This window comes from Tursiops truncatus, chromosome 20, assembly GCF_011762595.2.
Source record: "Tursiops truncatus isolate mTurTru1 chromosome 20, mTurTru1.mat.Y, whole genome shotgun sequence".
In the NCBI taxonomy this organism is placed as follows: Eukaryota; Metazoa; Chordata; class Mammalia; order Artiodactyla; family Delphinidae; genus Tursiops; species Tursiops truncatus.
This window is the reverse complement of record NC_047053.1, coordinates 51,064,934-51,081,832: the sequence shown is the minus strand read 5'-3', so window position 1 is coordinate 51,081,832 and position 16,899 is coordinate 51,064,934. Positions and strand designations below refer to the sequence as shown.

Sequence of the window (16,899 nt, the reverse complement as noted above, 5' to 3'; positions counted from 1 at the left end):
TGGAAGCTTTTGAGGCCAGCTATTTACAGGAAAACTCTGAACCAAAGCAAGGTGTTATCTAATTTAGGGAACGAACCAGGGTTTTCAGTACCGCTCACAGATTCTCCAGAATCAGTGACGTTGAGTCACTGATCACATGAACTTTCCTCAGTTTTACCACTTCCAGGATCCTTAGGGCAAGTGAAAATCATAGACAGGAGGAACCAGGAACACCAACGTTGCACCGTTCATGGTTCTTGTTAGTTCTTGGGGCCGGGACATGTCACAGATATCAGCTTTTTCCCAGTGAGAATGGGCTGAAATCATTTGCTGGTGAGTGACTCCACCCCACCTTAAAGTGTTTGCTTGCTTAAGTGCCTGTGGTGCTTGTACTGTGGGTTCCTGTGTCTGTAACTGTGTGTTAAGATAGTTTCATTGTATCTAGGAGGTTGGTACTGGCCCCAAGGTCTTTGGCTAAAACCCGGTTATAGGATTAAAGCCTGTCTTAAAGATTTAGACACATGCAGAAATTCACTAGATGCTTATTTTGTTTGCCTGAATAATACTATCTGGGCTTGCTTTTTCTGCCAGAGAGAGTGTTCTAAACCAGGATCACTTCAGAAGATAGCACGTTATCTTATTTATCTTTTTTTTTTTTTTTTTTTTTTTTGCGCTAAGTGGGCCTCTCACCGATGTGGCCTCTCTGTTGCGGAGCACAGGCGCCAGACGCACAGGCTTAGCGGCCATGGCTCACGGGCCCAGCCGCTCCGCGGCATGTGGGATCTTCCCGGACCGGGGCACAAACCCGCGTCCCCTGCATCGGCAGGTGGACTCTCAACCACTGCCCCTCCAGGGAAGCCCACGTTATCTTATCTTAAATAAAGATTTGGACAAATAATTGTCCAAATATTTACCAATAACTAATTTTAGCTTTATTTGGCGTTTTTTTAAAAAGCCATTTTTTTTTTGTAACTCTTACTGGTGTGGTTATTGTCATAAAGTTGTATGGTTTCTGGGTTATGTTTGGTGTCAAAACAGAATGTGTATGTATATCCTTACAAACATTGAATCCAGAACTAATAGTTTACCTAAAGCTCTTCAAAAATGAGGAAAGGTTTTTCAGCAAATTGTAAGAAATATTTATTTTTACATACACACACACACACACACACACACACACACACACTTGGATAAGTAATTTAGGATTCTTAATCTACTGCTTATCTGCTCTTACAATATTCTCCTTGAAGTTAAAAAAGATTTTATTCTCAAACTTAAAAATGAAGAATCTTTGGTAAGTCATGAACTATGAGCTCTGTGACTAAATTTCTTTATAGGAGTTATGTATGGGGAAAATAAAGTAGCCAGTAGGGTTAATATAAATATGGAAAACAGATTATAAATAAGTGTCATTTGAGCCTTTGGACACCACAGTGTTGTCTTCGACAGTGACTGGAATTTTTTTGGGTTTTTTGTTTTGTTTTTTCTTTCCTTTGCTAGTTTCAGAATCCTATCACATTGTGACTAGATTTCATTAAGCAATATTTAAGAACAGGACCATTTCTTGCATTTTAAGATTCTGTTTCCGTGATAAAGCTTGATTATTGCTTGAAATAGATGAAATTCGGATTTAATAAGACTAGCTGTAATAAAGATGAACAGCGGTGGCTTATTAGGGATATGGGTACATCTGTCACGTTGCCAGATCTCTGCTACCCCTGTGTGAGTCTCATGAGCAGTGACCACTGACTAGCCAGGAGAGCAGCTGGCTCCCCAGGAGCAGAGCCATGACCTTCAGTCTGCGAGGTGTCAGGGGTGGGTTTCTACTGTCAGCTCTGTCTGTTGCCCCCTTTTTGTTGGGCTCACAGATTGCTGTTCACTGTGCACATTGGGATCAAGTCCCGAGCACACACCATCTCTTCCTGTTGCTTCTCCAGAGGCCATCATTGTCTTGCCTATGTGCCTTTTTATTCAAATCTGACCATTTTACATACGTATCCAATCAGACTTTACAAATCATAAGCAGGATGACATTCTAATAGTCATTTGTTTTACAAAAAGATTTACCACAGTTCACTTTTAACTTAAAAGAACTCTTCTGACTTATTAGCATCATATATCTTTCATTTAATTTTGGAAAAGCCACGATAACCACTAAAATCAATAATACTGGGTGTAGTTTTCTTTCCAGTTTTTCTTTCTGCATATAGTTTACCTAATTGTCCAGTTATATATATATTTTTTTTTCTTTCACTTAATATATCTCTAGTTTGTACCCAGCTTTTGCCAAATAGTCATCATAATACCTTTTAGTTGTTTGAGGAAACAGAAAAAGGAATTTAATACATCTCTGTTTATCTCTGCACATTCTCAGCAGCAATTACAGAGTGAGCCATCCCACTGGTTGCTTTTCTAGTCTGCATGTGAAGCTGAAGATCTTAAATTTAGTGTTGAGGGTGAGGAACAAGGCTGTGCAGACTTTGTGGGCAAAGTAGCTAGAGAAGTTACTGATTTCTTAATTGCCAGGAGAAGCTCTAAGTTGCTTGTCTGTGTTTTGCTGGGTTAGTGCATAGCTGCTGTGGACCAGGCTTGTACCACTTGGGTTGCTTTAACACTTTTGCTTTTTCTTGGACAAACATGTCCTGAACACCTGCTACAAGCTGGCTTTGTGCAGGGGTACAAAGATGAATAGACCTGGCTGTATACAAAGCAGTTGAAATCAACTGTGGTGGGGCCATACCTGCTGTATTCACACAGTATGGTGGAAACATGGAAGAGAGGGCAATTAATACCACTGGCAGGGCAGGAAACTCTTATGCAGAGAGAAGCCAGAAGGGCGATCCAGACACAGGAGCAACATGATTGAAAGTATGGAGGTCAAAAATGAGGGGAGGCTATGGTGTGTGGAGCAGAGGTCAATAAACTATGGCTCATACGACACATCTAGCCTGCTACCTGCTTTGGTATGGCCCGTGGACTAAGAATAGTTTTTGCATTTTTAATGGTTGAAAAAGAATATTTCATGGCACATGAAAATTATATGAAATTTAATTTTCGGGACTTCCCTGGCAGTCCGGTGGTTAAGGCTCTGTGCTTCAAATGCAGGAAGTGTGGGTTCGATCCCTGGTTGGGGAATTAAGATCCCACATGCCGTGTGGCCCCAAAAAAAAAAAAAGAAATTTAATTTTCAGCATCCATAAATACAGCTTTATTGGAAGCCACGCTCATTGGTTTAGATATTGTCTATGGCTGCTTTTGCAGTTTAACCACAGAGTTCAGTAGTTCTGATGGAGACCAGACTGTTGCTCTGCCTTGCTCTTCAGTGCGCTACAAATCATGGTGACACAGTTACAACTTGACAGTGTTTCCGGCGCCATGTGTGTTAGCATACCACAACGTTTTATTTATTCTTTATTACCAGTGCCTAAGTATCACGTCAAAACGAGAAGAGAAGAATGGACTTGGAATGTCGTGTTTTTAGGGCACGGGAGTGTGGATTTTCTTGTCACTGAATTAGTTGGCAAAGCTATCTGTAATTAAAAAGCTGTGCTGAAAGAATCCATTAACATTACCAGACTATGTAGTTGTCACAATATTCCCAACTCATAGGAAGGCAACGGTCAGAAAAATCAGAAAATTCTAAAGAGACTGTTTCATTACAGCAGAATTTCTTCACAAAAATGAAAACGAGGCTATAACTGAAGTAAGTTTCTGAGTGGCTCATGTGTTAGCTAAGCAAGGAAAGCCATTTACGGATAGAGAATTAATTAAATTATGTTTGAGGGAAGAAGCTGAAGAAACATGTCCAGAGAAAACAAACTTGTTTAAGAGCATTAGCCTTTCAGCAAGAACAATTTCTCAAAATGTTGAGGTCAATGGGAAAAACATCAGTGGTCAATTAGAAAACAAGGCAAATGATTTTGTGTGGTTTTTCTTGGCTCTTGATGTGTCAACAGAAGCTACTGTTTTATTCATGAAGTCAGTGCCGCGTATGAAGTGACTGAAGAAGTAGCTTCTATGAATAGTCTACTTAAAACAACTACAGCTGAGGATATTTTCTTTTCAAAAACATTAAGAAAACACTTAATTCACTACGGCCTGAAGTATAATCTGCTGATATCTGTTACAACTGATGATGGTAGGAATATGTGTGGAGCAGAAAAAGATTTAATTGGACAAATTTACAAAGCTTATGAAAACATAAGGTGTTTAAAGCCTGTGGTTATTCATTGTATTCATCAGCAGGGACTCTGGAAAGTATTCGAATCTGTCATGAGTTCTTGAACTGCTAGGATCAGTGATGAGCTTCACTCCCTCTTGTGGACTTAACAATCCTCAATTCCATGAATTTTTATCAAAAATAAAAGCTGAATATTCTGGCATGCCCTACTACACAACTAGATAGCTTAGCAGTGGTGAAGTTTTCTTGTAATTTTTTGAGTTCAGGGCTGAGATTGAAATTTTTCTGAAAGAAGAATCATTCTCAACCACTATTACCGAATGCTGAATGGCTTTGGAAGTTAGCTTTTACTGCAGGCTTGATAATGTTTCTTAATGAATTCACCCTAAAATTACAAGACAAAACATCACTTATACGCAGACCTTATGTTGCAGTAAAGTCATTTTGACAACTAACGTTTGAAACATGTCATGTCAAACTACCTTACACACTTCCTCTGCTGCCAGAAGTTAAAACAAAGGTGAGATCTCTATCCCTACACAAATTTACCATGGATGTGATTTCATTCATTCATTCATTGATGCATCGGGTCTTAGTTGTGGCGCGCAGGCTCAGTGCCACACAGCGTGTGGGATCTTAGTTCCCCGACCAGGGATCGAACCTGCGTACCTGCACTGGAAGGCAGATTCTTAACCACTGGACCACCAGGGAAGTCCCTACCATGGATATGATTTCTGAACACAAATTATAGTTTGAGCAGTGATTTTGCATCTTGATAGGAATACAAAGGAAATTTCCATATTTCAAAATCCATGTACCTTTGCAAATGAGTTCATGCCAAACCTTCAATTGGAAGTAGTTAAAAGAAAAGCATCATATGGGGGGATATATGTATACTTACAGCTGATTCACTGTTATACAACAGAAGCTAACACAACATTGTAAAGCAATTATACTCCAATAAAGATATTTAAAAAAGTATCAAGACACCAGTAGAATTCTATAAATGTATTCTAAGAGCAATATACTCAATTAAAATCATGCTTGTAGAATGATAACAGCATTTGTCAGTACCTATCGGTGTGAAAGACATCTTCAACGGCGAAATAAGTAAAATCCTATTACAGAATCAACATTAACAGATGAACATTCGTAACCAATTTTGGTGAAAGGGACCCCCAACTTTGCAAATGTTATTCCTGCCACCCTAAGTCCATTCTTATTAGTAGACCTGTGTTACCAAAAATTATAGCCAATTATTATTTTCACCAATAAAAAATCTGTGGAAATTTGTTTTTTCTCTTGTTACGTAAGTACGTACGTAATATCCTCAGTTTGGCCTTTTAGCCCTCAAAGTCTGAAATACTTACTCTATGGTCCTTTACAGAAAAAGGTTTGCTGACCCTGCTGTAGAGTTTAGCTTGCTGTTGGTGAGAGGAGCAGGTCAGTGGCAGCAGGGGAGGTAGAGTCAGAGTGAGGCCATGCTAAGCACGATTCTAGAAGCAGGGGGGAACTAGATAGATATGGATTAAAACGTCAGCTACGTCCTCCCCATTGCCTCTAAATTTACGTGGTTTTGGGACTTCCCTGGCGGTCCAGTGGTTAAGACTTCGCCTTCCAACACAGGGGGTGCGGGGTCAGTCCCTGGCCAGGGAGCTAAGATCCCACATGCATTGCGGCCAAAGAACCGAAACAGAAAACAGAAGCAATACTGTAACAAATTCAATAAAGACTTAAATTGGTCCATGTCAAAAAAAAAAAAAAAATCTTGGAAAAAAACTGAAAAAGGACTTCCCTGGTGGCGCAGTGGTTAAGAATCCACCTGCCAGTGCGGGGGACACAGGTTCAATCCCTGGTCTGGGAAGATCCCACATGCTGAGGAGCAACTAAGCCCGCAAGCCACAACTACCGAGCCTGCACTCTAGAGCCCGCGAGCCGCAACTACGGAGCCTGTGCTCCACAACTACTGAAGCCCGTGCATCTAGCGCCCGTGCTCCGCGATGAAGAGTAGCCCCGGCTCCCCGCAACTAGAGAAAGCCCGCGCGCAGCAACGAAGACTCAATGCAGCCAAAAATAAATAAAAATAAATAATTAAAAAAATAAATTTATGTAGTGTTTCTAACAGTCATCTCTAATACTTTTCTGTTTATTCAGTTTATTCAAATTCTGCTCACCCTCCTACCCAGAGGAGAGTGAAACACCCAAACAGATAAAGCTATTAAGTGAGACAATTTAGAATAGGATTTAAAGTTCAGCTGGAGGGAATTCCCTGCGGTTAATAGGACTCTGTGTTTTCGCTGCCAAGGGCGTGGGTTCCATTCCTGGTCCTCAGAGGACTAAGATCCCGCAAGCTGAGCGTACAGCCCCAAAAATAAAGTTTAGCTGGAAATTGAGCTGGTAGCAGTTAGCACTTGATTTAACACCTTAAGAGTGATGTAGGGACTTCCCTGGCGGTCCAGTGGTTAAGACTTCACCTTTCAATGCAGGGGGTGCGGGTTCGATCCCTGGTCAATCCCTGGTTAGGGAGCTAAGATCCCACATGCCTCTTGCGGCCAAAAAACTAAAACAGAACAGAAGCAACATTGTAACAAATTCAATAAAGACTTTAAATATGGTCCACATCAAAAAAGTCTTAGAAAAAGAAAAAGTGATGTAATTTACTGCATATATTGTTAATTGCTTATGTTATCACTGTTGGTTTAATGGGGCAAGTGATTGAATTTTGATTTCAAGTAGCCTGAATTTTGCTGTTTTAGAATTTTGGAAAGTAAAGATAATCCAGTAAATATTGAAAGTATCATTTGATTTTTTTTAAAATGTTTGCATGTATTTGATTTTAAAAGTTTTTAGGGAAAGGTATTAGTTTTATAAAGCAGTTCAGTAATATGATACATTATGATTATATTTGTGTAAAAGTACTGGGAGAAAATTAACCAAAAGTCTAGCATTATTCGTGGTGGGATTAAGGGTGATTTCGTCCTTTTTTAAAAAATACATATATTTTTTAAAATTTATTTTTGTTTGGCTGCATTGGGTCTTTATTTCTGCGCGCGGGCTTTCTCTAGTTGCAGTGAGCGGGGGCTACTCTTCGTCCCGGTGCGCGGGCTTCTCATTGCGGTGGCTTCTTTTGTTTTGGAGCACCGGCTCTAGGTGCGCGGGCTCAGTAGTTGTGGCTCGTGGGCTCTAGAGCACAGGCCCAGTAGTTGTGGCTCACAGGCTTAGTTGCTTTGCGGCATGTGGGATCTTCCCGGACCAGGACTTGAACCCGTGTCCCCTGCGTTGGCAGGCAGATTCTCAACCACTGCGCCACCAGGGAAGTCCCCCCTTTTCTACATTTAAAAACTTTTTGTAAGTGGGCATGTTACTTGCACAATGATCCTTTACATTTACAGATAAACCATTAATAGGATAATTAATATGATGTCCTAAAAAGGAGTGAAAGATAACTTTGAAAGTCAGCCCCTGTTGGGACAAATGCAGGTGCTGCTCCTTAGTCAAGGTGAGACTCTGAGCAACCTCAGTGTTCCTCCAACCTTCGCTGATCCTTCTCCTGGGAAGGACGAAGATGTGGCTTTTTCCATCAACTCTTACTGATTCAGGGCCTGAGTGGTTTCTTGACTCATCCTGGCCACAGTAGGTCACTGAGGCCTTGCAATTTGAAGCTAGTCCACATTTATTGTCTTTTATCCTTGAGTGCGGGTATTCCTGGGAGATGGAAGTGTGAAGAATTGAGCTCTGTGGCCCTGTGCGCCCCCCAGATCTTGGAGTGGGGCAGGGGTGGTTGGCGAGTCTTCTCTCCTAACCAGGGATTCCAGGACTTCTTGGTTTTCCTGAGAGCTGGTTGAATTGGAACGAGTAAGTTTCAGCCTATTTTCTTCGATCTTATGCTTTCAAACCTTTAAAATGGAAAGATCGGTTGGAGCTTAATGGAGACAGTTCATTTCCACTGAAAATTTGTTTCATTTCAATCCATGAAAGTAGAAAAGAGTGATTGCTAAGTGCGTTTCTCCTTGCTGTCTGGGCAGTGCGTTGCTGGTGAGCACAGGGTTAGAGGGGGACAGGGAGAGTGGGAAGTTCTGACTAAACATTTTGGTTCCCAGGTGGAGGATGGCGCAGTTCTGTTAATGGCTTAAGCAGAAGGTTAGACATTTCTCTCATTGATTATTGTTGGTTGAAAGTGGGTATTCTGCTGGCCTAGACTCAGTCATTTGGCCCCTTCCCTCGTGAGAGGCTTTTCTGCAGGACAGTCCGCCCTGTCTGCAGAGTTACAAATTTCCTGCACTGTAGTGTTTTTCACCAGGGAATAGGATTAAGCTTCCAGCTCTCAATGTCTGCCTGTGCGCGGCATCATAAAATTGTTGATACCTTTGTAGACTTTGCCTCTTGTGTGACTTCTTGTTACATTCATTCAGCAAACTGTCACTGTACTGGGTTATTACATGCTTGCTGCCAAGGACTTTATAATCTAGTAATAGAGGAAAACATACACATTATTAATATGCAGTGCAGGATAAGGACTATAAGAAATGTCCAGAGAAAGTGCTGTAAAAGCTTAGAGATGATAACTTAGCTGGAGACAAGGGCAGGAGGGGGAGGATAGGTAGAGGTCAAGGAAAACTTCATGGAAGTGATGGCATCAGAAGATTAATTACCATTGAATTCAGCCTTGAAAGATTTCTACAGGTGAGGAAGGGGACATGAGGAAAGGCAGGGAAGTTAAAGATCTCTTTGCAAGACACCAAGGACTCCAGTGTTACTGGATTCAAGAGAAATGAGGCTGGAAGAGTTCATTGGACCAGATGTGTAGGGCTTGAAATGCCAGGCCGAATAGTTGGTCTTTATCAGTGGCTACTCGTGGAAGCTAAAGGCTTTTAAGAAAGTGAAAATTACATTTGGGTTCTGGGAAGAATGATGAGTACTGTGCAACATAAACTGGACAGGGGAGAGGCCGGATACAAGGAGACCGGTTTATTAAGAGGTACCAAGTGCCTGACCCATGGTGGTGGGAATGGAGATGAAGAGGCTTAGAATGAGGTAATTTGTTGCCTCCATGTCTTTCCTCTGTGACACCTCTGCCAGCTGGAGCCCTTTGGAGCCGTAGCATCTGTAGGTAACACTGTGGACATGGCTGCCCCAGAGAAGCAGGCTTGCCAGGAACTCTCTCCGAGAGGACAGACTGTGTCCACAGTCACTTCTCTGGACTGCCTCCCTGGGTTTTTACTGAGGCATTGATTACTAAGCAGGCAGATGCCACTCTTAGGGTTGCTAGATTTAGCAAACAAAAATAGAGGATGCCAGGGACTTCCCTGGTGGTCCAGTGGTTAAGACTCCGTGCTCCCAATGCAGGGGGCCTGGGTTCAGTTCCTGGTCAGGGAACTAGATCCCACACGCATGCCTCAACTAAAGATCCTGCACGTGGCAATGAAGATCCCGTGTGCTGCAACTAGGACCCAGCGCAGCCAAATAAATAAAAGAAGAAACCCAAGCTGTGCTTTAAAAAAAAAAAGAGGATGCCAGTTAGATTGAAATTTCAGATAATGGATAATTTTTTAGTATAAGCATGTCCCACAAAATATTTGATTTATCTGATATTCCAGTTTAACTGGATGTCCTGTATTTAGTCTGTCAGTCCTAACTGTCAATACTTCTCATTCTTCCCTGGCCCTGGGATCAGCTTCATCCGCTCCCATTTCCTACCTGTTACCTCCTGAGTTAGTCTCCTGTGGGTCAGGAGTCAGGTAGCGTATGTGCTGCGCAGGAGAGATCAGTCTGGCAGTTTGGGGGTTGGTGTCCCAACTCAGCGCCAGGGTTTGATGCTGCCACATGCTGTGCCTGTGTACAGCACGCAGGGCAGATTTCTGTCTATAACCAGACGGAGAGGGAGACAGGAAGACCTTACGTTCCAACGTCAGAGGGGCTGTGAGAGGCTCTACGGAGCCTTCCAGGTTTCAACCCAGTGTCTCAGAATATATCTGCAGCCTGGAGATGATATCCCTGAAATGTGGCTCCTCCCACACTTCACGTCATCCTCATTTCCCTTTTCAGTTCTACCCCACTCACATTCCACAAAGGCGCTTGGAGCTCTTTGACTTAGGCATACTGTTGCTAAGCTCGTACCGTTCCCTTTGCCTAAAACACCCTTCCCACATTCTTCACCCACAAGTACCTCTCCTTCCCTTTCCCCTTCCTCTGTGCCAGCCTGGGTCAAGGATCCTTCCTCTGGGTTCCCAAAGAGCCCTCTGCAAACCTTCCTCATAACCTTTTCCACAGTTGATTGATTCCACCTGTTACTGGTGTGTCTCCCATGAAAATATGGGCTTCCTAAGGATAAGGACCTGCTGCGTCAGTGTCCTCAGCGCTCACCACCATGCCTGCACCTAGTAGGTGCTCAGTAAATAGGTGCTGAACGAATAGGATGCTGTTTGGGAGCTTCACTGCCCCTTAAACCCCCATCTGTGTTCTTTAGGGAGCACCCAGCTCCAGCTTCCCCCTGCCCAGTACACACGCCTGGACACTTCTCCGCACTTCAGGGCTGGGAGGATTTGGGGTTTTTTGGCCACGCCACATGGCTTGTGGGATCTTAGTTTCCCCGACCAGGGATTGAACCCGGGCCCTTGGCAATGAAAGCACAGAGTCCTAACCACTGGACTGCCAGGCAATTCCCCTTGTCTGGGAGGATTTTACAGCACTCTCGTTAGCGTTAAAGAAAACCTGTCTGGAAAGTCTCAGCCCTGGACCTACCTGTGCCCACACCTTCCACATGCCCAGACTGATAAGGCCCTGCATATCCTGGCATGAGCCAAAGACATGGGCTGGACCCTCTCGCCTGTTTCCCAGGCATTCCAGCGCCAGGTGGCTGCTCTCTCCACCCTCCCTTCTGCACACAACCTTCTGTGCCTTCTAGAACCATCCTCCTCACTGGCATCAAATGCCTTCTATCAAGCCATTTGTTGCCTTCATTGCTAGGGCTTGAAGGAATGAATATAGAGAACTGGGCTGCCTGCTTGTGCCCACGGTGTGTCTGTGTGTGTGTGTCGGGGGGTGGGGGGGCAGTGGCGGTAAATCTAAGAATCCCTCCACCTGGACACAAAGTGAATGAAAACACGGATGGGTGGTTTGGTTCTGTAAGGGGGTAAGTGGGTCAGGCCCTCCACTGGGTGGTGTGGGGGGAGGAGCTTTGGGTCGTCTTGTTTGTTTTTTTTTTTTGCGGTACGCGGGCCTCTCACTGTTGTGGCCCCTCCCATTGCGGAGCACAGGCTCCGGACGCGCAGGCTCAGCGGCCATGGCTCACGGGCCCAGCCGCTCCGCGGCATGTGGGATCTTCCTGGACCGGGGCACGAACCCGCGTCCCCTGCATTGGCAGGGGGACTCCCAACCACTGCGCCACCAAGGGAAGCCCTGTCTTGGTTTTTAGATGCAGAGTAAAGGAGAGAGATGTAGGTTGGGAGGAGGCTGGGAGACAGACAGAGCCCCCAACCCCAGGTTAGGACAGAAATAGAATACCTCAGCTGCTGCAGGTACTCATTTGCAAGACTGTTGTGGGAGGCAAGGCTGAGAGGGAGTCTCTTCAGATGCTTCCAACATGAGCTTCACAAACAGACTTGGGTAATGCTAGGAGGTGTCTCTGGAAGGAGGTCAGCGGACAGGACAGTGATGACCTGTGTCAGTGGTCCGGAAGGACACCTTGTGACCTGGGCTCTCAGCTCTAGAGCAGCAGCCGTCCTGGCCCTTGGCCTTGTGCCCCAGCCCTGCTCCTGAGACAAGTGAGGCCTCCAGGAATTGGCAGGCAGATTGGGCAGCAGAGACCCTTGCAGGAAGTTTAGGAGAGGCTCCTCGAGCTCTGGTGTGCAGCCTTTTCCCTGTGATCAGTGGTTTGGCCTGGGAAACCTCGGGGAGCGCTCAGAGAGCAAGCCACTGACGAAGCGCTCCTCTGGTCACCGTGGCAGAGGCAGCTGACCACTGAGGGCCCTTGTGGTCTATGGTTTCTGCCCTTCAGGCTGGCTGGGGACCTGCGTATTAGGAAGGATCCTGATACTGAGGGCCTGCCTTAGCTCTGGGTCTTTTCTGGTGTCTCAGTTGAACTAGCCCCCCCAGAGTAGGGCCCTTGGGGGACTTGGTGGCCAACTTCTTGCTGGGAAACAAGGGACTTACCTCTCCGCTCCTGGTCCACCCTACTCGGGGCTCTCCCTGCAGGTACCTGAAGGAATTCCGCACTGAGCAGTGCCCGCTCTTTGTGCAACACAAATGTACTCAGCATCGGCCCTACACCTGCTTCCACTGGCATTTCGTGAACCAGCGACGCCGCCGGTCCATCCGCCGTCGGGACGGCACCTTCAACTACAGCCCCGACGTCTACTGCACCAAGTACGACGAGGCCACAGGCCTCTGCCCGGAGGGCGACGAGTGAGTGCTGCCCAGCCTGCCCTCAGAGGAGCCCCCTGCCTCCTGGATCAGATGCCCTCACAATAGTCCAGTCAGAGTCCAAGAAGCCAGCCAGAGCCTGCCTTTGGGGACCTGCTGCAGCCTGGCCCACCGTCCTATGGTTTGGACCTGGGTTCAGACCCCGCCATCATCTGGGGGAGACCCTTTCTCCTTTCCCTACTTTTGGGAAGCCCTACACAGGCCTTTCTTCTGCTAAGCCTAAGGGCCACATCTGAACCAAAGTGGCTTCCTGGGCCTTCTTGCCTGGTCCCTTGCAGGTCACAAGGACCCTCTCCCCAGCCCGTACTGCCCACTCCATCCCATGCAGTTCCCACCAAGGCTGGCTGTTTAGTGACATACAGCCTCTCTAGTTCCCTTTTTGCTGACCCTAAATATCTTGCCACAAAGCTCTGTGAAGAGATAGGGCATAACACATGACAAACATGAGGTGGCAAACCTGGGAACGTCACTGAGGGAGCACTTACTGACCCTGCCTAACGAGTGTCTCAGCCGTGCGGAGGTGGTGACGGAGGCACTGCGGGGTGTTCTGTGGGTGCACCTCACTGAACCACCCGACCCAGCTCTTCCATTTCTCCCAGGGGTCAAAGGCTTGCTCACCCCTCCCCCCAGCTTCATGAAGCACCCAGGGCCCGAGGGCGTTTGCTTCTCTGAAGACCCCTGACCTAGGCAGTGTTTGTTCTCCCAAGAGTGCCCCCCTCTGGAGCTTCTCTTCAGGACAGCCCAGGGCACTGGCTGAGTAGTCTTTGAGAAGCTGAAGTGGGAATGCCAGGCCTTTCAGGGCCCACTTTGGGCTACAGCACCCACTGGCAGTGGGAGGGTGGCTCTGTTACCTCAGCAGGACTCGTCACTTGCTTGCCTCTTTGACCCACCATCAGTACACCCACTGGGTCATGAGAAAGCCTTCAACGGGCAGGGAAGGGCACGGCTGGTAGCCCAGGCTGCAGGGGGCGAAGGTGAGTGACCCCCACCCCTGCTGCTGTGTTTCAGGTGCCCATTCCTGCACAGGACCACAGGGGACACTGAGCGCAGGTACCACCTGCGCTACTATAAGACTGGAATCTGCATCCACGAGACAGACTCAAAAGGCAACTGCACCAAAAACGGCCTGCACTGCGCTTTTGCTCATGGGCCCCATGACCTCCGCTCCCCTGTCTACGACATCAGGTGGGCTGATGGCTGAGGGCCGGGGTGGGGGCCTGGCTGCAGACGCGGTGAGTACCACCGACAGAGTGCAGGGCTGGCACTCTGGTTCCTTCCTCCTCATGCCCTCTCCCCGCTCTCTCTGTCCTCTCCTCTCTTCCCAGGGAGCTCCAGGCAATGGAGGCCTTGCAGAACGGCCAGACCACAGTAGAGGGCAGCATAGAGGGCCAGTCGGCTGGGGCCGCAAGCCACGCCATGATAGAAAAAATCCTCAGTGAGGAGCCTCGGTGGCAAGGTAAAGGTGGCCACACAAATGGCCATGCCCCCTCCCACCAGCTGTCTGTCCTCCCCCCCTCCTCCCCATGGCTGCTCTGAGGACATGGCTCACCACCACCTGTTGCCTTCTCCAGCCCAAGCCACCGCCTCTGCTGGGAGGCACTTGCCCCCTCATCCCACCTCACATCCCGCCAACTGCAGCCCTGGCATCCGGTGGCACTTCTGGGGGAGTCTCCCCAGACACACCTTGCCCTGCTCCCGTCACCCCAGGTGCTCCCTAAATTCCGTCAGGAGGCTTTCACACATACACAGTCGTACACGTATATGAGTACACATAGGTGTATTCTCAACCCTCCTGCGGATGCCCTTTTAACTCTGTGAGCTGTGAGTATCTCCAGTGAGGGACGGCGGCATCCTCCTTACCTCTCTCCCGGGTCTCAGTCTTGGCATTGGCCCACGAGGAGGTGGCCCTGCTCATACCTCTCACAAAAGCCTCGGCTTCTAGACTCCTTCCTAGTGGCTTCTCCTTCCCCTCCCCGCGCCCCGCCCCTGCCTCATCCACCTGACCCCTGCCTCTGGCCCCCTGTGCAGAGACCGCTTATGTGCTGGGGAACTATAAGACGGAGCCGTGCAAGAAGCCCCCACGGCTGTGCCGCCAGGGTTATGCCTGTCCCTACTACCACAACAGCAAGGACCGGCGGCGGAGTCCCCGGAAACACAAATACAGGTCCTTTGGCCCAAGCAGGCCAGCCGTGGGAGGGAGGGTGGCAGGGAAGGGATCACTGCAGGGGCTGCTCGCACTGTGCTCTCAGGGAGGCCAGCCCTGGGGATCACAGAATCACAGCACCCAGGTACGAGGGGAGAGAATGGTCAGGATAGCTGAACGATAGGGGGCCTTCCTGGATCCTCCTTTGGCATGAAATGAGGATTTTGGGTTAGAAGCCCCTCTAGTTCGGATCCTGAGGGGCGTTTGCCAGGGCCCAGCTGTGGTGTGGTTGTAGCCTGGCTCTCCTTGGGCTGCACAGTGCTCGGGGGGAGGACTTGGCTAAAGCGAGCAAAACAGTGTCCTTCTTGGTGATGCAGCCAGGTTGGGCCAGAGAAGCAAAGCCAGGCTTCTGGCCCCAGTAAGGCCCTCACTCTGCCGCTGATGTTTCCTACTTCTGAGCCTGGCTGTGCAAAGCCGGGAGACCAGAGAGGGGCCCTGAACAGCAGCGATCTCATTGGCTCCCCCAGATCCGCTCTGCGTCCATCTGACCCCACCCTCTTATTTAACCAGGTCATCTCCATGTCCGAACGTAAAACACGGGGATGAGTGGGGTGACCCTGGCAAGTGTGAGAACGGAGACTCCTGCCAGTACTGCCACACCCGCACGGAGCAGCAGTTCCACCCAGAGGTGGGCCTTGGAGCTGGCGCCCGAGCTGCGGCCCTTCGAGGGTTGGGGGTAGCTTAACATATCCTCTTCGGAAAGCAAGGAGGAAGGAAAGGAGGGTCCGGGCCGATGCTGGCAGAATCCATCCTGACACCATCCTGGGAGGGATCTGTAGCCGCAGGCTGCCCCCCGGGCAGTACGTAAAGGAGCCCCACACCCTGATTCGGCAGCTTTCCACACTCACCGAGCAGCCCTTGGCCCCCGGTTTTGTTTCCCTGAGCCCCCCTGATAGGGAGAGCACGCACTGGGCATGGTGACTTGGCCGTTCTGGGCTTTGCACCACTTGTGGTACTTAACGTAGCATCAAGATTTAAAAAATAAGAAATCCCCTTACCGTTGTCCTGTACCATATGAGGGCCTAGGGTACCAGCAGCTTCGCTGGTGCAGCCCCTAGCCCCACGGTGTGGCCTGGGCTCTGTCAGTGCCACAGTCTCACATACGGTATGTAGAGGCATGTGCTGTCCCTTCCCTTGGTTCCATGGAGGTCAGGACACCCTGAGATAGACACACGGACGGAAACTACGTGATGTGGGCTACAGACAGCAGGGTAGAAAGTTAGGCCCAGCGTAGATCCCAACCCAGAGTGCTCCAGGGTGGATGGGTGTTGCCTGTGAACTTGGCTCCCTTAATGCCCAGAGTTACATTGGAAGGTCACAGCCCTGGCCAAGATCATGAGTTGAGAGTAGCATGGAGAAGATCCCTTTGTGAGAGCTGGGTCAGGGCTGGTTGGGCCTGTGACCACAGGAGGGGGGTGGTCCCTGGCATGCGGGCGGCAGTGTCTGCTCACTCTGGCTTGAGTAAGCAGTTGGCAGGGAGAGACTTAAGGAAGCGGCATCGGGTGGGGAGGAGAAAGGAGAGATTTCTAAGCTAACCCAGCCATGCTGAAGGCACCCCTGGCTGCCTTTCTCTCTCTGCCCAAGCCTGACCCACCTCTGTTCTGCTCTGCCCTCCAGATCTATAAATCTACCAAGTGCAACGACATGCAGCAGTCGGGCAGCTGTCCCCGAGGACCCTTCTGCGCCTTCGCCCACGTAGACCGTATGCTGTTCCCATTGCCCTGGGGCAGTGCCCTCTCCACCCTCCCCTTCCGTCCCCCCTCCCCCTAAGTTCAGTGTTAGCCAGCAGTGGGCCCCTGTCCCCCCTGGAAGTTCCATTCCCCCACCCCCCCGCCCCACCTCTCTGGAACTGGTCTCAAAACCCTGGAGCTTCCAAGGCCGTGAGACAGCAGGGACTGTGCCCCTGGTTGCACACTCACAGGCCCAGGCAGGGTGAGGCACCCTCCCCGAGCCAACTAGGCAAATCCCAGCAGCCACCCCGTGCCCCACCCATGGCAGACATCACTAACTGAACACAGCACTCTGCCCTGCTGAGAGCAGAGCTGTCCAATCAAAATTTAATGCAACCCCCCTTATGTCATTTTAGATATTTTAGTAACCACATCTAAAAAGAAGA

General features: G+C 48.5%; 1 protein-coding gene across 8 annotated transcripts in view; it reads left to right on the top strand.

Annotated features, from left to right (window-relative positions):
• Positions 1 to 16,899, top strand: part of UNK (unk zinc finger) — a 33,864-nt gene that overhangs the window by 7,300 nt on the left and 9,665 nt on the right. For all 8 annotated transcript variants that reach the window (XM_033846678.2, XM_073798264.1, XM_033846679.2 and 5 more), the window contains 6 exons: positions 12,353 to 12,562; positions 13,589 to 13,765; positions 13,906 to 14,036; positions 14,609 to 14,744; positions 15,294 to 15,411; positions 16,401 to 16,485. In XM_033846678.2, coding sequence (XP_033702569.1) covers positions 12,353 to 12,562; positions 13,589 to 13,765; positions 13,906 to 14,036; positions 14,609 to 14,744; positions 15,294 to 15,411; positions 16,401 to 16,485 — 857 coding nt within the window. The remainder of the gene's footprint in view (positions 1 to 12,352; positions 12,563 to 13,588; positions 13,766 to 13,905; positions 14,037 to 14,608; positions 14,745 to 15,293; positions 15,412 to 16,400; positions 16,486 to 16,899) is intronic.